The 25,749-nt window shown below is 46.4% G+C and overlaps 10 protein-coding genes across 11 annotated transcripts; 4 read left to right on the forward strand and 6 right to left on the reverse strand.

Annotated features, from left to right (window-relative positions):
* Window positions 1–265: 265 nt before the first annotated feature.
* Mitofilin (inner membrane mitochondrial protein mitofilin) lies at window positions 266–4,310 on the reverse strand. Of its 2 annotated transcripts, XM_017076456.4 has the most exons (9): window positions 4,125–4,310; window positions 3,629–3,855; window positions 2,791–3,267; window positions 2,366–2,514; window positions 1,610–2,305; window positions 1,488–1,508; window positions 1,168–1,326; window positions 817–1,105; window positions 266–762 (listed from the first exon to the last, which is right to left on the reverse strand). In XM_017076456.4, exons 1-9 carry the CDS (start codon window positions 4,167–4,169, stop codon window positions 585–587), a joined length of 2,241 nt encoding a protein of 746 aa, XP_016931945.4. In that variant the 5' UTR covers window positions 4,170–4,310; the 3' UTR covers window positions 266–584. The 2 variants fall into 2 exon arrangements, with proteins under 2 accessions (XP_016931945.4, XP_065722725.2); XM_065866653.2 differs by lacking the exon at window positions 1,488–1,508 and having other exon boundaries at window positions 4,125–4,307.
* An 849-nt stretch (window positions 4,311–5,159) lies between these two features.
* On the forward strand, window positions 5,160–5,927 carry mRpL35 (mitochondrial ribosomal protein L35). Its single transcript, XM_017086127.4, has 2 exons — window positions 5,160–5,316; window positions 5,380–5,927. The coding sequence occupies exons 1-2, from the start codon at window positions 5,292–5,294 to the stop codon at window positions 5,889–5,891; spliced, it is 537 nt and encodes a 178-aa protein (XP_016941616.4). The 5' UTR covers window positions 5,160–5,291; the 3' UTR covers window positions 5,892–5,927.
* Window positions 5,928–6,210: 283 nt separating this feature from the next.
* LOC108018569 (oxaloacetate tautomerase FAHD2A, mitochondrial) lies at window positions 6,211–7,405 on the reverse strand. The gene is made up of 3 exons (XM_017086125.4): window positions 7,045–7,405; window positions 6,849–6,976; window positions 6,211–6,776 (listed from the first exon to the last, which is right to left on the reverse strand). Exons 1-3 carry the CDS (start codon window positions 7,307–7,309, stop codon window positions 6,288–6,290), a joined length of 882 nt encoding a protein of 293 aa, XP_016941614.3. The 5' UTR covers window positions 7,310–7,405; the 3' UTR covers window positions 6,211–6,287.
* Window positions 7,406–7,928: 523 nt separating this feature from the next.
* On the reverse strand, window positions 7,929–9,705 carry Cchl (Cytochrome c heme lyase). Its single transcript, XM_036817013.3, has 3 exons — window positions 9,555–9,705; window positions 8,830–9,461; window positions 7,929–8,531 (listed from the first exon to the last, which is right to left on the reverse strand). Exons 2-3 carry the CDS (start codon window positions 9,429–9,431, stop codon window positions 8,276–8,278), a joined length of 858 nt encoding a protein of 285 aa, XP_036672908.3. The 5' UTR covers window positions 9,432–9,461; window positions 9,555–9,705; the 3' UTR covers window positions 7,929–8,275.
* Window positions 9,706–11,459, forward strand: ND-42 (NADH dehydrogenase (ubiquinone) subunit ND-42). Its single transcript, XM_065866654.2, has 3 exons — window positions 9,706–9,844; window positions 10,089–11,217; window positions 11,285–11,459. The coding sequence occupies exons 2-3, from the start codon at window positions 10,090–10,092 to the stop codon at window positions 11,378–11,380; spliced, it is 1,224 nt and encodes a 407-aa protein (XP_065722726.2). The 5' UTR covers window positions 9,706–9,844; window position 10,089; the 3' UTR covers window positions 11,381–11,459.
* A 118-nt stretch (window positions 11,460–11,577) lies between these two features.
* LOC108018577 (transmembrane protein 181) lies at window positions 11,578–14,524 on the reverse strand. The gene is made up of 7 exons (XM_017086135.4): window positions 13,785–14,524; window positions 13,305–13,561; window positions 13,176–13,256; window positions 12,748–12,847; window positions 12,406–12,683; window positions 12,247–12,349; window positions 11,578–12,186 (listed from the first exon to the last, which is right to left on the reverse strand). Exons 1-7 carry the CDS (start codon window positions 14,233–14,235, stop codon window positions 11,813–11,815), a joined length of 1,644 nt encoding a protein of 547 aa, XP_016941624.3. The 5' UTR covers window positions 14,236–14,524; the 3' UTR covers window positions 11,578–11,812.
* A 134-nt stretch (window positions 14,525–14,658) lies between these two features.
* LOC108011328 (pre-mRNA-processing factor 17) lies at window positions 14,659–16,648 on the reverse strand. Its single transcript, XM_017076438.4, has 3 exons — window positions 15,907–16,648; window positions 15,358–15,836; window positions 14,659–15,295 (listed from the first exon to the last, which is right to left on the reverse strand). Exons 1-3 carry the CDS (start codon window positions 16,646–16,648, stop codon window positions 14,762–14,764), a joined length of 1,755 nt encoding a protein of 584 aa, XP_016931927.4. The 3' UTR covers window positions 14,659–14,761.
* Window positions 16,649–16,753, reverse strand: LOC118877618 (uncharacterized). The gene has a single exon (XM_036817015.2). It carries the CDS (start codon window positions 16,751–16,753, stop codon window positions 16,649–16,651), a length of 105 nt encoding a protein of 34 aa, XP_036672910.1.
* Window positions 16,754–17,160: 407 nt separating this feature from the next.
* Fadd (fas-associated death domain protein) lies at window positions 17,161–18,240 on the forward strand. The gene has a single exon (XM_017086133.4). The coding sequence runs from the start codon at window positions 17,250–17,252 to the stop codon at window positions 17,964–17,966; it is 717 nt and encodes a 238-aa protein (XP_016941622.3). The 5' UTR covers window positions 17,161–17,249; the 3' UTR covers window positions 17,967–18,240.
* A 402-nt stretch (window positions 18,241–18,642) lies between these two features.
* pit (probable ATP-dependent RNA helicase pitchoune) lies at window positions 18,643–21,769 on the forward strand. The gene is made up of 5 exons (XM_017086131.4): window positions 18,643–18,931; window positions 18,992–19,207; window positions 19,688–20,374; window positions 20,436–21,061; window positions 21,338–21,769. The coding sequence occupies exons 1-5, from the start codon at window positions 18,751–18,753 to the stop codon at window positions 21,662–21,664; spliced, it is 2,037 nt and encodes a 678-aa protein (XP_016941620.4). The 5' UTR covers window positions 18,643–18,750; the 3' UTR covers window positions 21,665–21,769.
* The last annotated feature ends 3,980 nt before the right edge of the window (window positions 21,770–25,749 follow it).

Consider the following 25,749-nt stretch of genomic DNA (forward strand, 5'->3'; position numbering starts at 1 on the left):
ATATTAGGAAATGACATAAAAACTTATAATTTAAAAAGTTAAACCATAAAAAGGTGTGAGTTATAATTTGTAAGCTAAACACAAGACCAAAAGCAAGAATATGAATAATATCTGCAGAGAATCAAGCACTCATATGTCAACCAAATGAAATAAAGTCAATCAATTTATTCGTAGGATTTTATTTGTTTACTGTTTCAATAAATTAAACAACTAATAGATTGTAGCCGTTACTAGTCACAATGTTCTTCAAGAACACCATAAAAAGTTTTCAATTTCAACCAGCAATAATCGAGTATATTTCACATTACGATCATAGTACCGGGTTTACATTTCCAGAAGACCTTCCCAAAATTTGTTTGCGGATTTAATAGTGGCTTTTCTCTATATATAATTTGTATAATTGAAGCTAAACAAAATGTTACAAATATATATAAGTGTTTTTAAACTGTGATCTCTAATTGGACAAATTACATATTGCTGTTTATATTTTCCGTTTAGTGGCTGTGGCTCCGTCTTCTCCTGGACTACTGACAAATAATAAGTGTATCTTTTTGTTTCGGGAGGAAGGGGAAATGGGACGTAGTCTACAAATACAGAAGGCCGCTGGCAGCTGCGTGGGCCATCAGGGTGTTGGCCGCTTGCTGCGTCTCCAGCATGAGCCGGGCCTCCTTTATCCATTCGCCGGCGATCTTGCGGGACGCACCCTGTAGCAGGTTCATGTACTTCAGCGCCTGCAGGAAGTCGCTGCGATCGACATGGTACCTATAAAAAATTTAGCATTAATTTTTGGTCACTGCTCTTGATGATCCTGCTTACCTGGCCCTGTTTAGGATATCGTAGGTGTCCAGTTTACTGTAGTCGAAGGGTTTGTTCTCGAGTTCGTCCTTGGAAATGGGATTATCGGGTCGCAGAATGAACAGCGATTGCAAATAAGACAGGAAATAGATGGGCAGGCCGGCTCCATCCTCTGGCACCAGAGCCAGTCGTCGCGCCACGCGCTCCACATTCAGGAAACGCTCGCGCAGCGCCTCCTCGGGATAGACACCGCGCTCCTGAGCCTCCTGTGGCACGCTCTGAAGCACGGCTGCCACCAGATCGTCGCCCTCTGTGATTATTATTGCATTAGAAATGTTCTACAGTATGTCAAGTAGTTATTTTGAAACTTACTAGCCACCTTGGCAATGGCGTTGAGCTCGTTCTTAAGGGGACGCAGCTTCTCCTTGTAGTGCACGCCAGGAGTGGCAGTGCGCACGGAGGCCCACAGAGCTTGACAGGCGGCCCACAAGGCCTGCGCCTGATTGGCAGTACGCTCTGCATCCGCACGCTCTATGAAATATTAAAAAATTAATAGTTTTTTAACAATAGGTGTCCGTAATGCAATTCTTGAAAATAGTAACACATTTAATTTAATTATAAAGTAAATAAATACAAAAATGAAAGCTACCCACAAAAAATAAATGTTTTGACTTTTTACACTCTAAAAATACCTTGAAACTCATCCTCTATCTCTAAAATAGCAGCATGTTTCGGGAGTGTATGAAACGATTATATTTCTAGCCAGACTACACTAGCCGAGCTCACAGGACAAGCTTTAAAGGTGTTTACTAACCTGCTAGAGCCGCGTCCATGCCGCGCAGCTTGCCCAGCATGGCAGCCAATTGTAGCTTATAGTTGGCCTTCTCGGATGCCAGCTTATCCTCCAGCTCGCGCTTAAAGCTTCGCGTGAGATCCGTCTCCCGCTGAGCCACGATGTCCTTGATGTGATCGGCATGAGCCTCCGCTTGTTTTTTGAGCTGCAAGCGCAGCAGCTTATCGGACTCGGCATGAATGTGGAAGATTTTTTTCTGGTTTTCCACAGCGAGCTTGCGCCGCTCGGCCTCCAAATGGTATTCCAGTTGGGCGCGCAGAGCCTCCGAATCGTTGTCGCCGCGAGCCGAGTCAATGGCCCGTTTCAGGCGCAGTTCGCCATCGGTTTGCAATCGCTGTAGCTCCTTCTGGTAGGCCAACACGTGGGTATACGCGTGCAGGATGAACAAGTCGAGGTCCTCCTTTGAAAGATTGAGCTTCTTGTCCGCCAAGCTGAGGCCGGGGAAAATAGACTCGATCTCATCGATGAAGTAGTTGCGCGCCTTTTCCACATTGCGCCAGTACTTGTCCGAGACGCTGGCAGTATCCTTGTGCCGGTAGAGCTCGTCCTTGACGTTTCCTATGTGGTCCACCAGCTTCTTGATCTTGTCGCGCACCGCCTCCACTTTCTTGGCGTTTTGCGCCGTTGCCGCGGCACTCAGGGCGATCTCGCACGCAACTGTAATAGACAAGTAAAGTTACCAACTGTCTTGAAATATTTTAAAGACGCCTGGCTTGCCAATCTTCTCCTGGGCCTCACGCGCTGCTCGCTCCGCCGTAGCTACCGCCGTATCCCGAGCACCCGCGCGATTCTTCAGCGTGGTCCAAAGAGAGTTCTCCCCGTTCTCCACCGCCTTGTCCACCACCTTGCGAACATCATCATTGAAGCTGGAAAGAAAATTATACAATTATTATAATGTCACAAAATCAGTCTTAACAGAATGGTTTCTTGCTTTGGAAAACTTATTTCTTAATTCAATTTCGTATAATTGAGCTAAGGCATATGACAAATGCTTTCTAAAATTATCCAACTTATATTAAAGATGATGCTTTAAGGTATGACGAAATTGTCTTGAAATAAGCTAAATGTTCTTGCCAAGAATAAACGGAAAAAGCACACAAATCTGAAATGGAATGCTACAAATTACACTATTATTAAATTACCCCTTCAACACGCCTATGGCGCTGTTGTACTCCTTGACGGCCAGTTGGGCAGCCAGCTCGATGGCCTTCTCCAGTTCGACGACCTCGCGGGGCAGTGGATCTTCCTTGGGCTTGGCGGCGGGCGCAGGCGCTGCAGCTGGCTTCTCGGGTTTCGACACTGGCTTTGCTTCAGTCTTGCTGACATCGGTCGCTTTGGAGGCTTTCTTTTCCTCGGCGGGAGTGACCTTCACCGACTCCACTTTGGCCTTTTTAGACTTGTCATCGCCACTGCCGCCGCCAAAGAGACCCGTCACCTTGGAGGTAACGGAGTCCACGGTGGATGTGACCGTCTCAAAGCCAGACTTGACCTTGTCGATCTGTTCGTTAACATTCTTGGTGATGCCCTTGAACGGCGGCTCCTCCTGCAGCGCCACTTTGATGACAGAACCGGCGCCTGGCACATTCTTCTCCACCAGTTTGCGGAAGTCGTCGTCGTATCTGGAAGGCGGTATGCATATTAGTTCGAAAATTCTATTGAGGTATTATTGAGCTACTATTTTTGCATGAGTTATAGAGAATCACAAAGGTTTAGCAGAATTGGCTGTAAAATGAGAGGATTTGCCTCTGCAATACAATAAGCTTTATATCATATTTCAGTGGGTAAAATGTTTACACCAAGGGGACTACCACAGAGCGGAAGACTATATACATATGTGCATGGCTTAGGGTTTATAGATTATTTATAGAGGTCTAGAAATTATGTTTTGGGTTGAGTCTAGGAGCTGAGTTTCATTGGGACTACCACAGATAGGAAGATGATAGATATGCAATGTAGTTCTTAAGTGGGCAATATGTTTACTTGGCGTAGGTGATGACTCCGCCGACGGCTGCCAGTGGGGAGACGAAGAGGACCACTTTGCCGAAGCCGGCTTCGCGCATATGCGGTGGCGGCGGCAGGCCCTGGTATCCTTGGTATCCCTGGTGTCCTTGCTGTCCCTGCTGCCGCCTACCCTGCTCCCTGCTCCCACTTCCGCTGCTGTTTCCGCTGAACTGCCTGTTGTTTGTGGTCGTCTGCTGTAGCGTACGCTGTGGAAATCAAGGGTGAGAGTTTAGGACAACCCATGACAGGACTTGGTGGTACCCGCAGACACCCCCGCGTCCATGGACAACTGGAATTTTGGAGATTTTCGCCCAGTTCCTGGGCTTGGGAGATGACATAACCAGCGCCTCTTGTTGTATTTTCGCCAACCGCTTGTTTGTGGGCGCGCGCGGGGGTGTTTGGGGGCAACGTGACGATCGATTTTCACGTTATCAAACAGCTAAAAAAAAATGGGAAATTGGGAGAGCAGACCAACCTGCAGGGCGCACTTGCACTGATCTCGAACCGCTAGCCGATACATGGTGTTGATTCGCTCTGATCCTGCTGCTCCTGCTCCCGGCTCCGTGAATTTCTGGTCCCGGCGGCGTGAATTAAATTTTGCCCAATTCGTTCGAAGCTGGCTCGACTGCGTCAGCGCTGGTGGGTGAATGGCTGGCCAGTGCTGCTGCTTCCTCTTCCATCCCACACACTCACACCGGCACGCACACGTGTCCTGCGTACCGTTCGTCCTCCTCGTCCTTTTCGCTTCGCTTGCTCCTTCGCCGACCGCACTGCAATTTGATCATTCAATTTTGGTCTGTGTTTTGATGGGGAAAGTGTCGGGCAACATATACGCATTTATGCGATGGGCCAGTCGGAATACTTTTGATTTAGAGATGGGATGGTCGCGTGACGGAATTTCTCGGCACGTCACAACATTTATTGTTTTATTTAAGTTTTCGAAAAATGTCAGTATGTATTACACATTCGGTCTATTTAAAGGGGGAATACTTGACTATAAAGTTCTGCACATTCGATTTTACCCGAACTTGGGTTATACAATTGGTAATTTTGTTTCTCATTAACTCATCATTACATTTAAGCTCACTTCCAACTATAATTTTATTGAAAATATTGTATCTAACCACAGTTTGCTTGGAATCAAATGCTTATAGCAAATTTAAAGGTCTATATTGTTTATGTCACATTTTCCCCAAACTGATATGAAAACTAAAAATATGGGTTTTATTACAATTCTAGGCTTAGTTTTATTTTAAAAACTACATTTATTGTTCGTAAACAGATAAGCTTAAAACACTCTTAAAATGTTGATTGAAAATAGTTAATTACAAATAAATAAAGTAACCAAAATAAAACAGGTTTAAGTTCAAGTTAAAATATTCATGTTAAAAGATCTGAACAGACTTTTTATGAAAAGTTTTCTTGGGAATCCCCCTCTATTAATTTGAACACACTTCTTGCAAGCACGACCTGTGTCCATCTCTAATTAATTTTTAACTTGTGATTTTGTAGTTGATTCACTGTGAATGACAAAAACAGCTGACTGGCTGGTGTTACGCGACTCGGGAAGAAGAAGAGCCCTTACGATTTTGTATGGACCTTTAAGTTTATTTTGGGTTTTTTGCCGTTTTAAGTGAGTGAAATGCTAAGAACTTTTGTGACAAGCGGTGAGTGAATGTCTATTAGTATGTTATAAAACTTTGAATTCTTAAATTTGTTTTAACTTACAGCCCTGCGCAGCGTTTGCCGTCAGTCGCCGGTTGCACCATCGCTGGTTCCTTTGGTCCAGCGAACGCAACGTGCCAATTTGGTGACTCTAGCCTGCCGTTCCAGCGTGCTGCCCGCTCCTTCGCTGGTAGCCCCTGCTGCACAGCTCCTCCGGCTGCCTGGAGGTCTGGCAACCACAGGATCACCACCAACCACTCGCAACGTGACGAAGTTCTCGCTGATCAAGGGAAAGCGAAAGACCGCCAAGGCGGTCCTAAAGCGATTCAAGCGCCTGGAATGGGGCGCCTGGATACGCACCCATTCCGGTCGCCAGAAGAAGCTCTTCAAGAAGTCGGCTGCCCTGCGCCGCCGTCTCAAGCAGCACGTCTTCACCAACGCCACGCAGAGCTGGCTGCTGGACAAGATGGTCACCAGCTTCTGGCGCCGCCCCAAGCACTATATCAACGATCCCTACAGGCCCTATCACAGCCGCAACGAGTACTTCGCCACACAGTCGAAGACATTTAAAGTCTAACCTTGTTAATTAAATGATAATCCTTCAATATTTAAATGGTCTGCAGGCTGGTTTCTCAATATCTGATTGAAGTTTGTCTTAACGAAAAAGTTTTACATGCATGTGGGATCGTCAAACGTAATCAGGCATTGATAAAACGAGCGCAGAGTTGTTTAACAAGAGCATACCTATTAGTTACCATAAAAGGATTTATTTCTGATAAAGACTGGAATATTATGTGGTAATACCCTCTTTAAAAGTGTAATGGAAAAGAAAGGTTTCTCAACAATGCTATTTTAGCCCCATACCCATTTCTAGTATCCATTAAGAATATGCCAACTCACGGATTAAATGCCATTGTTTTATAAACAACAAATAACTATACAAACGTATAACAAATAATAGGGAATTACGACCCTAGGGGGCCACGACCTTGTTGCACAGCTTGCCCAATCCGACAATCTCCGTCTGGATGACATCGCCGGGTTTGAGGAACTCCGGCGGACTACGGTGCATTCCCACGCCCTTGGGCGTACCGGTCACTATGATGTCGCCCGGCAGCAGGGTGATGGTCTGCGACAACCGATTGATCACATCGTCCAGCTTGAAGATCAGGTTGCCGGTGTTGCCGTTCTGCTTCTCCACACCGTTGACCCAGGTCTTCAGATTCAAATTGTAGACATCCGGGACCAGGCTCTTGTGCACCACAGCCGGTCCCAGCGGTAGGAAAGTGTCCATCGACTTGCCGATGAGGAACTGACCGCCATTCCGCTCCTTTTGCCAGTCGCGGGCGGAGATGTCCTGGGCCACCGTGTACCCAAAGACATAGTCCATGGCCTGGGACTTGGGCACATGGCGGGCGACCTTGCCAATGACACAGACCAGCTCCACCTCCCAATCGATTTTCTGCGGAAAGTTTTTTTTTTGATTCTGGTAATCTCGACGAGGCTATCTCTTGTTATCTCGTGTTCTACTTACAGTGCTCGCCGAGTGGGCGATGACATTATCTTGGGGACCCACCAGGGCGTTGTTGAACTTGCTAAAGAACATGGGTTCCTTGGGGGCCGGCTTGTTCTGCTCATCGCAATGGTCCTGGTAGTTAAGACCTGCCGGGGGAGATAATATGGGGATGCACACTTTTTTGGGGGTCAAGGTTCACACACAGTCCACTTACCAATGCAGATGATTTTGCCGGGATCGGTGAGGGGTGGCAGCAATGTGACATCATCGTTCACCTCGAGTCGCGGCTGCTTCTCAGCCTTTTTGGCCAGCTCCTCAAGGTTGGGGCTCTGGGCAATCAGAGTCTTCAGATCGCTCGGTACGCCCTCCAAGCCGGCGAGTTCCACCAGAGACTTTTGGTCTTCGGACAGGAAGCCAAGGCGCTTGGCCAAATCCCCTTTACGCAGGTATTGCACGAACCTCATTCTGGCAGCTAGCATTTATGACTGATGTAGGTGGATCGAAGCGATCGGGGCTATCCAATTAACTCTCCAGTGAAGTGGCCGAACACGGTTCTCACGTAATGGGGACACCAACAAACAAAAACGTAGAAAACTCGCGTTTTTCAACACTGCTCGCGATTAACCCACTGAAGCCGTAGGGGGATAAAATCGTACTGGTGTTCTGATAAGGGTAACCAATAAGTAATAATTTGCGTTAACCCTTAATATCGATAGACTCAGCTTGCGATCCTCATTAAGGATATGCATTTATATATATATAATATAAACTTCATGGGGCCCGGAAATTTCTGTTACACATTTTTCAACCTGCAGAGGGTATTTAAATGTTGGGCAGTTTGTAACGCAGAGAAGGAGATGCTTCCATAAAATGTATATATGTTTTTGATATGGACTAGGGGAATGCACCGAGTCATTATACCGTTCTCTAGATATAGCTCGTGAGGCATTTAGAGCAGGAAAAATAATATCTTCCGCAGAGGTTTAAGCGTAAACTAACTTGTTACATATATTACAATTATAGTCTGTAAAAACCATAACTAAACATATTTCATCTTAACCTAAAGCAAAAAGAAACCAAGTTTGGAGTAACTTGAAGTTAAATTGAAATTACTGGAACTAACCATTTCTGTTTATTTATAACTTTAACAGAATCATTTCGCATCCGTAATAAAAGTTAAATTAGAAGTGTTTTAATCAAATGCGACTCCCAGATAACCAATTTCATCTAAAGGAAATTTTAAAGGATTATTATTATGGCCTTTGGGTGTTCAGAAGTCAGAATTTAAAGTGTATTTTAGGACAGAGAGGGAGTTTCTACGCCCTCTAGCATCCTTAACTCGCCACTCAACAGTTTAAACGCATTTAATTAACTACAACTCCAGTCGCATTCGAGAACTTAAGCCGATTTTGTACAGATACCGATCATATATGGATGTATTCCACCTAGTCGCTACCAGCGCTCACTTTGCCGCCGTCTCGACCGCCAAACTTCTCGGTCACCTCGTACCTCCAGCGCATGTAGGCCACTCGCATGCGGTCCCAAACGTTGTCCACAGAGTCCATGGCAGGACGCACATCCAGCAGTGCGAAGCGGTAGTCCTTGTCCACCAGACCACCGTCGTAGTAATCGATGACGTAGCGCACATCCTTGCCGCAGCGATCAACGATCCAGTCATGCCTATCGAAGGGCAGTTCGTATCTAAAATAAAGTTTGAAAATATAATAGGATAATCTAGGAAAGGCCTTCCACTGCAGAGTGGCGAAATGAATATTCAAAAGCTTTTAAACTCTGGTTGAATTGGAAATGGTTCATATTAAGTATTAGCATAGTCATTATTGTCGGTGGTGTTACAGAAATCTCTTACTACCAAAAAAGGTTGATCTTGAGTGTTGATATGCATAAGAACGCCAACCAATTTTGGTTGGATTCGATATTGTGTGACACCTCCGAATAAGTCTCTTTATCTAGAATCACCCTAGAAGGGCGGATCACTCACCCCAGCCAGCTGCGGAAACGGGCGCGTGGACTGAAATCCTTGGCCTTGCCGCCGAAGCTTTTGAGGCGCGGATTGCCGCACTCCTTGGCGTGCAGCGCCTCCCACTTGAGCACCTCCTGCCAGGCCTGCTCGTTGTTGGCGTTGTGGATGCGTATGATGTCGCCCATGTCCTTCTGCGAGACGTCCTCGGTCTTCCAGCGCCAGCCCTTGCGAAGCATGGCGTTCCAGAACATCTGTTGACTGGGATACTGCCAAAACTGGACGGTGCCATCCTCGGTGACCTTGGGAATGGTCGAGGTCTGACGGTCGGTCGGCAGCGGGAAGGGCTGGTCCGCCGCAGGCTGTTGGTTGGCCGGTGGCATCATGTTCAGCGGATTCACGTCGCTGTTGTCGTGCTGCACCGGGCACTCGGATGCGGCCTGCATCTTGGGATGTGGGGGCACTGCGGAGGCGGATTTCGCTTCCCCATGTTTCTGGTGCATGGGACATTCTGGTGGTGGGGAGCCACCGGCAGCCCCGCCACCGCTCGTGTACTTGGCGTGGTCCACCGGCATACTCTTGGTGGCCTCCATTTGCACCCGGGTGATCGCTGTATTGCCCATTTCTGCTGGGGATTGCTCTACAAACAAAATCTGTGTCACGAGGAAAATCCTATTAGTTCTCAGTTGCGTAACTCCAAGGGGTGGAATACCCCCAAAGCACAAGGCCCAATCGCCGGTACTCACCCGATCCTCTTGTCACAAGTCGGGGTATTTGTCTATCTGTTCCTGGAGCCAGTCGCGTTGAATTTTGATTGATATTTTCGTTAGTTCATCGTTAGAACGTTGGAGACCCAAAATGCAGTGAGGTTGTGGTCAGGGTTGCCAGACAGCTGGGAAGGGTTTCGGTGTTAGTGCGGCGAAAACGGGATTTTTTAGTGTTAGGCCGAGAGCATTTGGGTGAAAAGACACATCGCCAACTGGTCACACTGCCCGAGATTTGTTTTTGGGTAGACTTCCGATTTTTAACTTGAAAAGTGAGTTATTGCGGCCTGATCGGGCGATAAAACCTTAAAATTTGGTCAACAAAAGGAGCGCCCAACTAGTGGCCAGCAGTAAAACGGGAAAGCATTTGCGCACCTGGAGTTTTTGACCAGCAATAAGCGCACAACCTGCACAGCTCCTCCTGTGATGTAACCAAACAGCCAACTGCCAGAGGGCCAAAATGATTTATTATTATCGAGAATCTAACGCACTGATACTTGTTTTCCTCCTCCTCAGAATGACCGCCGTGTTCCGCGTTGGCATGGTGCGGCTCGTCAGCCGCGCCACACAGTCGCCCAATCTTCTCCAGGCGCAAGCGAACGCCCTGCCCGCCGCCTTCCAGCAGCGGTGCAGCATCTCCGGCAAGACGATGCGAGGCGGTCCCCGTGTGCCCAAGGCAGCCCCCTATCCGTACAAGACGAAGAAGTACAGCGTGATCAATGCCTTCTTCGACAAGACCTCCAAGCGCTTCGATGAGAACTCCAAGGTGATCTGCGTGGAGGGACCCATTGCCGCCGGCAAGTCCAAGTTCGCCCAGGAGCTGGCCGAGGAATTGGACATGCAGTACTATCCGGCCGTGGATCTGGACCTGATCTACATCAATTCCTATGGCTTTGACATGAGGAAGCTGGATCCCCAGTTGCCGCCTAGCTGCCGCAGCTACGATGTGCGCAACTTCTGCCAGGATCCCAGCCACGATCTGGCCGCCCAGTTCCAGATCCGCATGTACATGCTGCGCTATTCGCAGTATATCGACGCCCTGCAGCACATCTTCAGCACCGGACAAGGTGTGGTCCTTGAGCGCAGTCCCTACTCCGATTTCGTCTTCATGGAGGCCATTTTCCGGCAGGGCTATCTGTCCCGCGGCGCCCGTTCTGTGTACAACGAGTTGCGCCAGAACACCATCGGAGAGCTGCTGAAGCCGCATTTGGTTATTTATCTGGATCAGTCGATCGATGCCGTCAAGCAGAAGATCAAGGCCCGCAACGTCGACTACGAGGTGCAATCGAAGGTGTTCAGCGATGCCTATCTGAACGATGTGGAGCAGCTGTACAAGCAGCAGTACCTCAAGGACATCTCCACCCATGCCGAGCTTCTCATCTACGATTGGACAGCCGGCGGCGAGACCGAGGTTGTGGTGGAGGATATCGAGCGGATCGACTTCAACCAGTTCGAGGCGGACTCCCACAACAAGAAGATGCTCGACTGGCGCTTCCCACTGGAGGCCGAGTGGTGCGAGGCCCGCATCAAGTACTGCCACGAGAAGCCCGACCTGATGAACTACTTCAATGTGCCGCGTTTCGATGTCCCGGAGCTGCTGCGCAGCGCCGACGACAGCAAAGTCTGGCGTGATGTCTGGTACAATGTGAGTGCAGCGCGGCCTTTCGTCCTTTTCGATTACCTTTACATTTATCTCTCTCTTTGGCAAACAGGCTCCCGGCATGAAGTACCGTCCTGGCTACAACGCGGAAATGGGTGACGAGGGTCTCCTCACCAAGACGAAATTGGGCATTAACCAGGCCATCTAGACGGTGTTTTGCTTTGCTTTTGAATTGAAATCATCTGGCGAAATGTGTTAATTATCTAATAAACAATCTAGTAAACTAATTGGAAGGAACCTCTATGAAAGAAGATCGTTCTGTTTTGAATACAATCGAAAATCCCTTAATTGAACCATAAGAAGGCTTACCGCACATAAATGGCCATAATCGATTCTATTTGAACATAAATTTTCAACACTCACGGACAAGTTAATTTATTCGTAATCTTAAATTACTAAACATATTTAGAAAATGCATATATTTTCCAGTTTTATTATCCAAACAGAGATTAATTTTGGAAATTCGTTTAATTTATGCATAATGTTAGCGAATATTTTGTACACTTATTTAGCACTATAACCCTCGCTGGCTCTATGGAACATTTTGGAATTCAGACTCTCACAAATCTGCGGTATCCAATCAATCGCTGTCGTAGTCGTTCTTTCCAGCTCCGCCGCCCACAGCGGTGAGGGGGCGACGCGACTCCTCGTCGGAGCCGTAGACTACGTCCTCGTCAGAATCGTCGATCATGGAGATGGCTGGATTATCCTTAGTAACGGCCAGTTCCGCCTGGGCAAAGCGTCCATCTGGCGAATACACATACGCCATGGTGTACAGGTAGAAGTTTAGCAGCCCGTAGAAGCACATGAACTGCGCCGAGCTGCGGTAGGTGGTGTTCAGTGAGGCCACGAAGTTGTCCTCGAGGATGCCAAAGCCGAAGCGACAAGTGGTCACCGTGATGGATATGGACAGGACGAACAGCATGAGCAGCGTAAGAAACTTCAGGCGCATATCTGGATAAAGGAATTAAACATTATCACAGTTTTTATGCGGATAATTCTACTATATCTCACCAAAATAGGGCATGGATCGCAGCTCGGTGTATGCCCGCAGCAGAAGGAGCACCAAATACAGCACGTACATGCAGCACGCAATGTAGAAGAACATCTTGAAGCCCTGTGAATGGTTTTATTTTAGAGTTCTGGAAGCTCTCTTAAAATGTATATACCCACATTGTAGTTTTTCGTGTCCACGAAGTGACTGTATGTGGGATCCTTCAGCTCGTTGCACTTCTCCCAGGTGGCCAGAACGATGGCGCACAGCCAGATGGGCAGGACCACGATCACCTTGACCAGGTAAAAGCGGACAAAGCTGCGCTCGTTTTGCCGCAGCCCGTGGTAAATGCAGAGCCAGAACATGAGTAAAGCACAGAGGAAGGTGGCCTGGAGAATGGCGTCCAGCATTCCCGGCACCCAGGAGTTCATCAGAAATATCATCGGGAAAAATGGATCTATAAAGAGGAAGTTCTTGGGGTACACTCAAGTGTATAGATTTGGTTTTTGTGATAGACTTACTATCGTACAGCAGAAGCAGGGGCAGTAGAACCGACAACCATCGCTGCTCAATGGACCAGTCGTAGATCGGATACTTTCGCAAGGTGTGGGCATACCAGCACTGGAAATATGAAAATAGTACAGTCATTCAAGTGACTAAATACACAAAATGTAAAATTGGAAAAGGTAACGTAATTGAAAGGTTCAGTTTTTTGGATCCTTTAAGGAGTTCTGAACCCGAACTATAAGAATCTTAATAGTATTCTCTGTTTAAACTATATTTGAAACGTTAAAATTGTAAATGGAAGAATAAGATAAAATCAAAAATTAAAACTAGGATTCCCTTAAAAAAGAAGAAATAATTTAGATCATCATATTAATATATATACATATATAATGATTAAAATTATTATCATCCTTTATTATCATCAGAATGTCAAGCCACTTACTATAACAATGAAGGTGAAGAGTAGAAAGATGCACCTGAACCAGATCTCAATCTGCGTGAATTCCGGACTGTAGGTCTTGAACTAAAGTGAAGTTAGTAGACATCATAGAGGAAAATCCAAGCCACTCACATAGAACGTAATGCTGCGTATATTATACTTCTGGTGGAAGGACTCCAGTCCATAGAAGCGCACTGTGATGATATAGTGGGCGTAGTCCAAAAATCCCAGATGCATCACCGTGAACTCCTCGCAGTCGTTGCGCACGCAGACCAAGTGCCGTGTCCGGTTGTGAGCCACTCCTGAACCGAGGATGTTCTGCGGCTTGTGCTGCTCGTTGATGCCATCGATGGAGACGCTGACCTGGAAACTCTTGTCGTAGCGCTCGTCTGTAAATACAATGTAAATATTAATTTTAAAATTTAATATTTTTATCAAGGGGTTTTTAAAAAGAGAATGATATTACTTAATGATGATTTAACTTAACTTTACTGATCCTTTAAATTACTTTAACATTTTACAATTTATTAGTTTTTGTACTTTTCAAAAAACTTTAAAGTAATCAAGAAAAAATTAAAACATATTAGTATTTGTAATGCCCACAGGACCCACCATCGTTGTTGTCCGTTACCAGCTTGGCGATGAGCCACATTTGCTGGGAGTAGGTGGTGGTCAGCGGTGACTTCATGGCGAAGGGTCCTTTCCCCAGGACCGTGGGGCTGTGGGCCAGCGAGGTGTTGGCCAGAATCTGTTGGGCGGTCAGCGAGGAGGTGCTGGTGATGGGCGGTCCCGTCAGCCCGATGACAATGCCCAGGCCAAAGCAGGTGAAGAAACCCAGGAAGACCATGACGAACTCGCGCTTGTGCATCGAGTACAGCCGCATGTGGACGGACCGCTCACAGCGGTCGTGGTGATAGGCGGGCGAGATGTATCTGCTGAAGTCGCTGAACAAATCGCTGAACTGCGAGAGCGAGGACTTGAGGCGCAGCAAGAGGCCGCCGGACGGCAGCTGGTAGGCGTAGCCCAGGCCAGAGGCATCCGCATCCGAGTGGGGCTTGGCCATGGCCGTTGGCAGGATTCTCGGGTGTCTGGCTGATGCTCGGGGTCCACCTTTCGCTCGTCCCTCACTGCATCTCCTCTCCACTGTGCAAACCTTGGGTTTTAAACTTTTTGCCAGAGTTTTTTAAAAGGCCCTTCTTCACTATCCGCTCGACGTTTGTGCGTCTTTCGTGGAAAATATCGATTTTGGCCAACACTCGCATATGTTTTGGCTTGCTGGTGGGGGTGGCTGGGTGATTGGGTGGTGGGCGGACCATCCGTCGAGTTGTTTGCATTTTCACATGCACTGCGCACGCGCACTCTTATCACAAGCAAAGGTAAATAAAGGCTACATCTCACACAAAAAAAGGGGGCTCGTCCATGAATAAATATGTTAAGGAACTTAAAATAAACTAAAATTAGCTTAGGCATATAAATGGGGCAGATATTAAGGCGGAAAAACAACTTTGTTTGAACATAGTTTGCAATATAATCAATCAATTTACACATCGGTTTGGCTTACATCTATCTAGGTTATATTGTGCAGGCATTTAGTCCCAGTACTTGATCTGGCCATCCCAGCCCGCGGTGGCCACTTTACTGGCCTCGTGCGGATGCCACAGGGCGCTGATGCAGACGCCGTCGTGCGCCTGCCACTTTTTGTACATCTTCGTCGTCTTCCAGTCCCAGATGTAGCACTTGCCGTCGCCATCGCCCGACACCAGGTAGCTCATGTCCGGCGAAAAGTCCAGCTGGCAGGCGTAGCCCGACACCATGTGCCCCGTGAAGGTCTTCTTGCGATTCATCTTGAAGCGGTTGAGGGCGGAGAAGATGACGATCTTGTTGTCCAGCGACTGGCAGGCCATCCATTTGCCATTCGGCGCCAATGTGACGGCCGGCATGGAATGCATAGTCGGATCGGCAATGTACTTCATATCCACGGGTATGTCCCACTCCCAAATGCGCATCGATTTGTCGTCCGAGGTGGTCACAAACCGACGGTTGTCGTCCACGAAGGTGATGGTGCTAACCGAGCCCAAGTGCCGGTCGTACTCCTGCACAATATCTCCACTACGAGTGTCCCACTGTGGATAAAATAGAAATAACGATTACAACTTGAAATCCATCATCTGCTTAGGTTACTTACGCAAATGATTTTTTTGTCGGATGTGCCGGCCACAAACAAGTGTTGCTTGCTATTATCCGGATGGAACTTCACGCAGAATGGCATTTTGCGTGTGGTGAATCGAGACACCACATCGCCCGTTTCGGCATCCCACAACTTAATGTAGCGATCGTAGGAGGCGGACAAGAAGTTGGTGCCCCTGTTGTTCCACGCTATATCCTTGATGGCCTGCCGATGTCCGGAGAAGGTGCGAATGCATCGTCGCTCGCCATAGACCTCCCACAGCTTCACGCGGCAGTCCATCGAGCCGGAGAGCAGCAGATGAGCGGTCTTGGGGAACCAGCGAATTGAGGAAATGCCCTTGTTGTGGCCCGACCAGGTGTGTATGTGCGCCTTGGGCAGGAAGCATTTGGGCGGCGGGGCATTGGATCGAAGATTCACGCCAAGATCATGCGGAGCATGCAGATACGAGCGGCCTTGGTAGTCGTAGGCGTCTTTGACTGTGAGGGATAGGGGGAAAATGTGATTTAATGCATATACTTCCTATACCTTGCCTTTCATTATACTCACTGTGCAGTGTGGACTTCTCTTCGAGCGGCTTGTCCTCGGGAATGCGTCCGCGTTTGTGCCGCTTGGACAGCAGCTCGTCCAGCTCGGCGCGCTCCTGCTCGTTGGGCTTGGCCACCGACACCTCGTTCTCGAACTTGCCCCAGGGTCCTAGGAAACCTTCGACGTCCTCGGGATTGTCGTTCTTTTCCTGCTTGCGCAGTTTCTTCGCCTTGGGCGCCTCGAACACGGTCTTGCCATTGTCATCGTAGGCGGACTGCAGGTCACCCACATACGACTGCCCGTCGGCCTGTTCGTCCACACTGGGATCCAGGGCATAGCCGTAGGTGTGGAAGGTGCGTCGCTGGTTCTCGAACTCGAAGGCGTTGATGTGGGCCTTCTCCACGTAGCCGGCCAGTGTGTTTCGCGGTGCCCGCTGTTGCATGGTAAGGTCCGGGTGCTCCGGCCCCTTTACCGGCGCATACATCTCCTCGTAGCGCGGATTGTAGGCGACCTCTTTGAGCGTGGGATCCAGGGTTCGTGGCACCGCCGACGCTCCGAGGGGCACCACAGTGGGCGCCGCGCACACAGCGATTGCCGTGGAGAGCGAGTGAGTCTTGTCTACGGGCAGCAGGTGGGCGGGAATGGCGGTGGGGTGCTCCGATTTGGCGGTTGGGTGCTCCGATTTGGCAGCGGCGGCTGCGGCGTCCTCATGGTCCGATTCGCCCTCCGAGGAGGAAGTGGCGTACGTCTGAAGTCCCAGCATCTAGAGGCTGCGCACGAGCTCCGTGTACTTGTTGACGAAGTGCTGAAGGTAGATCACGACCAGAGTGTAGAGCAGGAAAACAAACACGTTTATGGATATTTCCATTCGTCCACACGTTTACATCTAGTATAAGTTGCTTTTTAAAAGTAACAAAAACATAAATATATATATTGAAACAGAGATGGCATCCCGCGATTATCGGTTATCGATGTGCGGCCACACCGGTCGTGGCCACGATGTGGAAGAGTAGAAGGTGGTTAAAGTCTGCCTATAAAAATGTTACCTTATTTATTTAAAATTAAATAATATATTTAAAAATGATATATTTTTAAATGTAAAAAGCTAAGTTAATGAGTAAATATATATTTCACTTTTGGTAAAGTAAATTTATTCACCTAAACATTTTCTCTATGTATGTAAGTACTTTGTGACGTCACACTGCATATGCACTTCCGTTCGATAGGCAGTATTTATCGATAATTAACTGATAAGAAAATGTTTGGCCATACGGTCATACTGAACCCCATCAAATGAAAAGTTTAGATTGGTTCGCCCACTTTGGATCGCTGTAAATTCCGTCTCTTTTAACCAAACTGTCACGATGACGGGAGGTAGACACTGGAGTTACGATATCCTTAAGCAGATCGCCATCGATGGGTGCAGGGAGGACGTGGAGGATCTGAAGCAGATGTTCGCCGCAGAGATCGGTTCGCAGCGGCGATTGGACTGCATACGCTCCATCGAGGATCTGATTGACTGCCTGGAGCGGGCGGACGAGCTGGCCGAGGACAATGTGGAGCCACTGCGCCGTATGTCCGGCAATCAGCCGACCTTGATCGAGGCCCTAGCTGGCTACACTCCGCCGGAGAATTTCCGCAATCAGTCTGTGAATCTGTACCAGGAACTCCGCTTGGCCGACGAGCTGCGTGAACAACTCCGTATTGCTCCGCCCCAGGATGTCCATCCTTCGGTTTCGCCCGTGGCTGTGGCTGCACTCACACCTGCCATCCAGAACTACACCACGCCGGCTGCCTTTACGGATCGCAAACGTGCGGCTGTGTTCAAGAAGATCTCCGAGGAGCTGGGACGCTCCTGGCGACGTTTGGGCCGCTCGGCTGGCATTGGCGAGGGCGCCATGGACAACATCGAGGAGCGTTATCCGCGCAGTCTGTCCTCCCAGATCCTGCAACTGCTGCAGCTGATCGAGGAGGACGAGTGCCACGACCCCAAGCTCTTCCTCGTTCGGCTGTGTCGCGCCCTGGGCGACAGTGGTCGCAACGATTTGCGCAAGAAGGTGGAGCAGATTATGTCGCACTAGGATGACCATTGTTGTATTTATATTTTATGCATGAATGTTTGCAATTTGTATGTTATCTTGATAAGAAAGGGTGTATCCCCTATCCTTTATGATAAGCTTTGCTACGGTCAGCCAAAAAAAAAGAACCAAACTTTGCAGTTGCTTATACTTTAAGGAGTGTTTTCCTTAAGATAAATGTGAGTGCTTTAGCAATATTATAATACTCCCAAAAGCCATTTGTAAAACAACTTGATGTTTTTCTAATTTTTAAATAAAAATTCATAAAACACTAAAACTTGTTTCTCAGCTAAACTTAATGTTGACCCTGAAAAAGGTGATTCGTATAAAACAAACAAAATTATTGCCTTATGATAAGAAGAGGTGATTCCCCTTCGATAATTGGATAATAAATGGCAAGCCATATAAATAAACAAAAGTGCAGACACATTTAAAAAGAAAATAAAAATGGGCACAGTCTCAAATAAACTTTAAAAAATGTCTTCAATTTCTTAAAATTTAATGGAATGCCATTAAATTAATTTGTTGTTACTTTGTTTACATCTTTTTGTGTCGCGAAGCAGGTGACCACAACAAAAACAATTAGAGATAGCCCGCAAATTGGTGTGTGTACGCACTATGAGTTAGCGGTGTCACCCACCTGGCATTTTAGGCAGACCGTATTCCTTGGTATTTTTGCTTCTGGGTGAATGGCACTTGTGGGCCGCAACACGTGCGCGCTTTATTTTATTCGAGAATTCTGTTTTTAACCATTAAAGTGTATTACAAAGCTAACTAACATAGCATTATGTCGATCCGGGAGAAGCTGCTGATGAAGAAGATAGTGAAGCGGGAGAAGATGAAGAAGGAGCTGTCACAGAAGAAGGGAAAAAAGCAGCCCCAAGTGCAGGAGGCACCCAAACAAAATGGCAATAAACCCAGTAAAAAACCGCAGAAGCAGAGCAAAAAACATGTGGCGGAGGATGAGGGTAGGATTTGTGACATTTATGGGTTATATAAATGTTAAACGTGTATTTCCCCTTGAGCAGATGACGATTTAGAGGAGGATTTCCAGGAGGCGCCGCTGCCCAAGCAGAAGAAACAGAAACAGCCGCCAAAGAAGCAACAAATTCAGGTGGCCAACTCGGATTCCGATTCAGATGAAGATGATGATGATGATGAGCAGAAAGAGCAGGATGTTGAGGACCAAAGCGAAGATGAAGAGGATGCAGCCAGCGGGAGTGACGAAGCTGAGCAGGAAGATGGTTAGTAATGGTCCAGAAACCCCCCTCAAATGTTCAGACCTTTCATGGGGAAGTTCTAATACTTAAATTTACTTTTTTAAGGTTTTTAGTAAGCATTTACCTTTATTACTACCTTTGTTATCAAAAATATTTTAAAAATTAGTTGTTCATGAATTATCTTGCATCCTGAAAGACTTGACAAAAATAATCAAAATAGGACCGAACCAAGTATTCTGATGATAGAGTAAATAAGTAGAAATTACCATAAGAATAGTCACTGTTTTAACTATTTCTTTTTTTATTGCTTTAAAATCCTCAAGAACTCCATCCCATCCCCAAAATAATGATGATTTTTAAAGGCGAATTTGAGCAGCTCAGGTTCAGCGAGTTAATGCTGGCCAGAGCAGGCATGAAATGCATTTTAAAACCAACTGAATCATACTAGATAAGAATAAACTTAAGCCATGATAAATCTTTATTAACATAGAACACTCATTACAGATGAAGCTGACGACGAACCTGTGCCCGCCAAGAAAACGAAGCTGTTGCCCAACAAGTCGAAGCCACTGAATGGCAAGCCAGCGAAAGACGATGAGCCCTTCACCGTGGAATCCTCGCTGGCTGCTCTGGATCACCGGGATTCAGATGATCGCAGCTTTGCCTCACTCAAGGGAGCCGTTTCCGAGGCCACATTGCGTGCCGTCAAGGAAATGGGCTTCACCGAGATGACGGAAATCCAGGCGAAGTCACTGACGCCCCTGCTCAAAGGACGCGATCTGGTGGGCGCTGCCCAGACGGGCTCCGGCAAAACGCTGGCCTTCCTCATTCCCGCCGTTGAGCTGATAAACAAGCTGCGCTTTATGCCCCGCAACGGCACCGGCGTGATCATCATCTCGCCCACGCGGGAGCTGTCCATGCAGACATTCGGTGTGCTCAAGGAGCTGATGGCCCACCACCATCACACCTACGGCCTGGTAATGGGCGGCTCCAATCGCCAGGTGGAGAGCGAGAAGCTGGGCAAGGGCATCAACATTCTGGTGGCCACACCGGGTCGTCTGCTGGATCACCTCCAGAACTCCCCAGACTTTCTTTACAAGAACCTGCAGTGCCTGATTATCGACGAAGTGGATCGGATACTTGAGATCGGTTTCGAGGAGGAGCTCAAGCAAATCATCAATCTGCTGCCAAGTGAGTGAAGGATAACTGCGAAACGTTCTGATAGACATAATAATCCTTCAAATCCCCTTAGAACGCCGTCAGACAATGCTCTTCTCGGCCACACAGACAGCTCGTATAGATGCCCTTTCCAAGTTGGCCCTTAAGTCGGAACCCATCTATGTGGGGGTTCACGATAACCAGGACACGGCGACGGTCGATGGACTCGAGCAGGGCTATATCGTGTGCCCCTCGGAGAAACGGCTGCTCGTCCTCTTCACGTTCCTCAAGAAGAACCGGAAGAAGAAGGTGATGGTGTTCTTCTCGTCCTGCATGTCTGTCAAGTATCATCACGAGCTCTTCAACTACATTGACCTGCCGGTGACCTCCATCCATGGCAAGCAGAAGCAGACGAAGCGAACGACCACCTTTTTCCAGTTCTGCAACGCCGAATCGGGCATTCTATTATGTACGGATGTGGCGGCACGTGGGTTGGACATTCCGCAGGTGGATTGGATCGTGCAGTACGATCCCCCAGATGATCCCAAGGAGTATATTCACAGGGTGGGCCGAACTGCCAGAGGATCGGGCACCTCGGGTCATGCACTGCTCTTGATGCGACCCGAGGAGCTGGGCTTCCTGCGCTACCTGAAGGCCGCCAAGGTGCCTCTGAATGAATTCGAGTTCTCCTGGCAGAAGATAGCCGATATTCAACTGCAGGTGGGTGTTTTCCAAATAAGTACTTACATTATGCAAGTTACATATCAAGATATATAAAATATCTGAACAATTTGTGTTTTAATTATTTTTTTATTTCGTTCCCTTAAGTTAAAGAAAATACTTGTTAGATCAAAATATCGACAGGCTATCTTTACAAATATAAGTCAATCCCATCACTGTCTTATACTTTTAGAAAGAATTAGTAGTATGATTAGTTAAAGCTTATAGATCTCCTACCTTATATACTTATATCATTTCATTTTTGATCCATTTTAGCTGGAGAAACTGATCGCCAAGAACTACTTCCTCAACCAGTCGGCCAAGGAGGCGTTCAAGTCGTACGTGCGGGCCTACGACTCGCACCAGCTGAAGCAGATCTTCAACGTGAACACGCTGGACCTGCAGGCGGTCTCGAAGAGCTTTGGCTTCCTGGTGCCGCCCGTGGTCGACCTGAAGGTGGGCGCGGCCAAGCGGGAGCGGCCCGAGAAACGGGTGGGCGGCGGCGGATTCGGATTCTACAAGAAGATGAACGAGGGATCCGCCTCCAAGCAGCGACACTTCAAGCAGGTCAACCGCGACCAGGCCAAGAAGTTTACGCGTTAGTTGTTAGATTTAGGCAGAGATACCATTGCGTAGTGTAAATCTGCTTCTTTATTTCAGTGTGTATACATATAGGCAAAAGATATAAAACTAAATGTTTTCATTTCACGAATTCACGTAACCATTTGGCCGGGCATCATCATCCACTCGCATCCCACTCGATCTCTCGATGCGGATGTGGCTTCTCCTTATTTGTGGCTTGTTTGTTTCAAATGTTTATTGTTGTCGCCGTCGAGTCGAGTTGAGCTGAGTCGCCTCCCCAAATTTGGGCGATCGGGCTTTTTTATTTCGTGTTTCACCCGCTAAATTGTGCCAGTTTATGGCCCACGCTCGCCCAGCTCCTCTAAAACTGCGGCGACGAGCTGTTGGCCCAACTAATCGATAATCGGGTGCTTAATCAATTGCTGACTTACGGGCGCCCACTGCACATGCATTTGCCAATTGAAATAGCACTGGGCCGCGATCAATTTTCCAATAAAACTTGTTTAGCTCGCCCCCTTCATACAGATTCCATCACCCACAACCGAATTATGGCTAGGAAATTACAGGTCACTTAATGTAAAGAGTATCTATTGAAATTAATAACTTAAATTGTTAATATAAAAGGTTTTGTGTTGACAACCTATTCAGATTTATTCAGTATAACTAACAAATAATATTACCTATAAGCCTATTTTGTAAAATATTATTTGTGGGTTATCTGTGGGTACTAACACAGATTTTCTATAGAATTATGACATTGGCAGTAAAATGCCCTTTTATAAGTTCTATTTTTAATAGTTAATAGTTTACAATATTAGGAATACTACTTCCTTTATTGCTAAATTTTAGGCTCAACTACTTTTGAGTTATAGATGCTCGACTGTAAGTGCTCAGCGCTCGGCAGCCATCGAAATGTATTAGCAAATTATATGTTGTTGGGGGCGTGGGCGTGACGAATGTTGAAGACCGCAGCGCCAAACGCCCACACACACGCCCCCTCCCCTTCCCCCCTCCCCTCTTGGCACTAACACTTGTTTCTAAAAGCCAGGCTAACGACGTTTCTGTGAATGAAAAAGCCAACGAGCCTAGGTTTACTCATTCATGCGCACTTTGCGGATCGTGGTTAGATTAGTTTTGCTTAGTCTGCGGCTTGTTGGGTCCAATCAGCTGGTCGAGCACAATATGCAAAGTGGAAACTTTATGAATGGATGGAAAACGACTGGTTCCACCTGTGGGAGGCAGCTGTGACACACAAAATGCATTCGCACAGGCGACAAAAGATCCCATAAAATTTAGGTGTTAGGCCTATGTTTTTTCAAATAATTTTAAAAAGATTTAGGATATTCCTCTTAAAAAAAGAATATATGTAGTAGGACTTGCCAGCAATCCACTTAGGTTAATATTGGAGAAATTTAAAAATAAGAAAATGATTTTTATATGTTTGAAATAGTATCAATTATATACCTTTTTTTTTGACTTTATGAAAATTATTATGCCTTATTAATATTTAAAAACATTAATCTTCTAAACAAGGGCTCCATTAATTAGAATTTCTATATATTTATGTATTTCCAAAATTAAATCAGAACCACTTGTAATTGTGGTCAAAAGCAAACCTCTTTGGACACCTTAGTTGGCTGGTCGGCCTGCACATGTGAGCGAGTGTATCTGACAGATACTCACCATCTGTGTGGGTGTTGCAGCTCGGTTTCTTTGTGGACCTCAAAAAGTGAAAAACACAAAAGTTGGAAAACCGGAGGCGCCCACATGGCCGCGTGTCATGCGTAATGGAAACAAGTACAAACTGGTTAATGGCCAACTGCCTGGCTTTTTGGCCAACATGTTGCTAATTACACACTCTCACACAGGGGATTTCTGTGTCGGCGGTAAATTAAGAAAAAGAATGCTTAATTCGTCGTTTAGAGCCGAAAGACATTAAATGTATTGGCCAAATTTGCATTTGACAGAAACGTGCAGTGGACAAAAAAGGATTCTCGGCCAGCAAAGAGTGTTAACTCCGAAAGGCGGTCCAAAACCACTTCCTTATAAGCAGGGAATTTGGTAAAACAATTGAAGTGCATTTGAGATGCAATATTTTTCCGTCCAAAGCCATATAAAGACTAATAACTTACTTCAATCGAAGATGACGCAAAAATGCAAAACTCTGGAACATCTAAAAAACTGAATTCAAATCTAAAGTTAAGAAGCTATCACAACTTATATGTGTTTGCTAAGAAATGTGGCTTTAAATAACGCAAATTTAAATAAATTTGACCAACAATTTGACAGAGTTATTTACTGATATCTTTTAACCAATAACAAAAATACGTGTTATCTCCTTAAAGTTTTACGACTTGCCAGTTTGAATTAAGACCTCATGAAGCATTTTCCTCGCCGCACTTTACAGCTGCTAGAAAACTTTTGTTTTGCGGCCATTTCGGTTTTCCAAAAACCGAAAAAGCTACCTAAAATGACCTACATACAAGGCGAAACACCACTACCAAGACCGGAAAAAGGAAAATTCCAAAGCCCTGGAGAGATTAACGGCCCACGGAAAACTTGGCACTTTGGATCTGCCAGATGTCCAAAGAGAAACATTCGGCGACGTGGGTGTGCGGATTGGAAAGGGCTTTGGTCTTTGGGCTTTTTGGCCACGGCCTTTTCCCCACAGATTTAAATCGGAAATCCATAAGAGATACAATGTCTCAATCGCCACGCACATTGACACATATTTCGATGGCAGTAAAACTATATAATGGGGCCGTTAATATAATGTCGGCCCACACACAGACCAATATGTTCCGATCCAATACGATCGGTAACGGTGTGAGCCAAGTGCACACGAATTTGGTGGGACTTGTGGCCAGGCTGTGAAACCTGGTAAGGTGAGGTCCGGTGGGCGCCGCTTTCCAATGGAACGGCCAATCCAATGCCCATCCAAGTCTTCCTCCACTCCAAACTTTCACGTCTCATTTAAGTGCGGGTGCTGTACTGCACTGCGAATTATTTTCATGGCCATCCTAAAAATATAATCGCATTTTAAAACATCTCAAAATCATGACTTTATTTCGACAAAATATTTTTATTAAAGTTACTATGCACATTTTTAACGTTTTTGGAAGAAAAAACTCTCCTCAAGTTTAATCAGACGTTTAGTTAAATTAAAATAGACTTACATATACGAGTACTGATAATTTATCCATTCCTAAAAACACAGTTCGAAATCTAAAAAATTATTATTCTGCTGTCTCAAAATGAGAGTTGTCTTTAATACCCCAAAATGGTTAATACTTTGAGTAACTGATGAATAAAATGAATTAATATTTAATTTATTTAAACCTATTTTCAAGATTTTGAAAGCCTCCTTTAATTATCCAAATGTTTTTCCTTTTCGGTGTGCTTATGTGAAATACGCCAAATACGCGGAAGACAGCGAAAAGCGTATTTTGAAATGGAAAGTAAAAGTTGTCGCCGGCCTTGTCCATCGAAACGCTCGCGAATGCCAATTTTCCCACATACATTTCGCGGCGGAGTTAACCAAGTTAACACCAACATTTGGCCAGTACGGGTTTGGGGCTCATTTGCATGGTGTTTTGGGCCTGGGCCCAGATGATAGCCCCCGCATATATGTCCAGCAAAACAAAATGACGCTTGGTTCTAATCTGCCAGCAGTTTCCGTGCGCAATTAATATTAATAGTATGTTCAGACAGAGGGTGTTCAGCATCAGAGCCAGATTTTGGATTCTACGAATTCAGTACTTCACTACACTTATACAGTATTTTTTCTAGGAATCTGAGTGATTTTGGTTAAAGGATAAACAATTTGTTGTATTGAAAAATGTTGAATTCTTATAACAAATGCCAATAAATGATCAATTGATCAAACGATCAATATAGTCATACTGACCTCTGGGGCTACCTTTTTTTTCAGAGCGAAAATTGCTGTCTAAATTAATTCGAATCCAACGCCAACGCGCCAAATTGTGGCCCACCCAGGCATCAGGTGGCAACGCCGTGACTTAGTAGGTAATTAATAAACTAACCGGGCATCTTACGGCCGGAAATTAATCACCCACTTTTGTATTTAGTTGTTTTGGGCATGTTCG

This window comes from Drosophila suzukii, chromosome 3 (genome assembly GCF_043229965.1).
Source record: "Drosophila suzukii chromosome 3, CBGP_Dsuzu_IsoJpt1.0, whole genome shotgun sequence".
Taxonomy (NCBI): domain Eukaryota; kingdom Metazoa; phylum Arthropoda; class Insecta; order Diptera; family Drosophilidae; genus Drosophila; species Drosophila suzukii.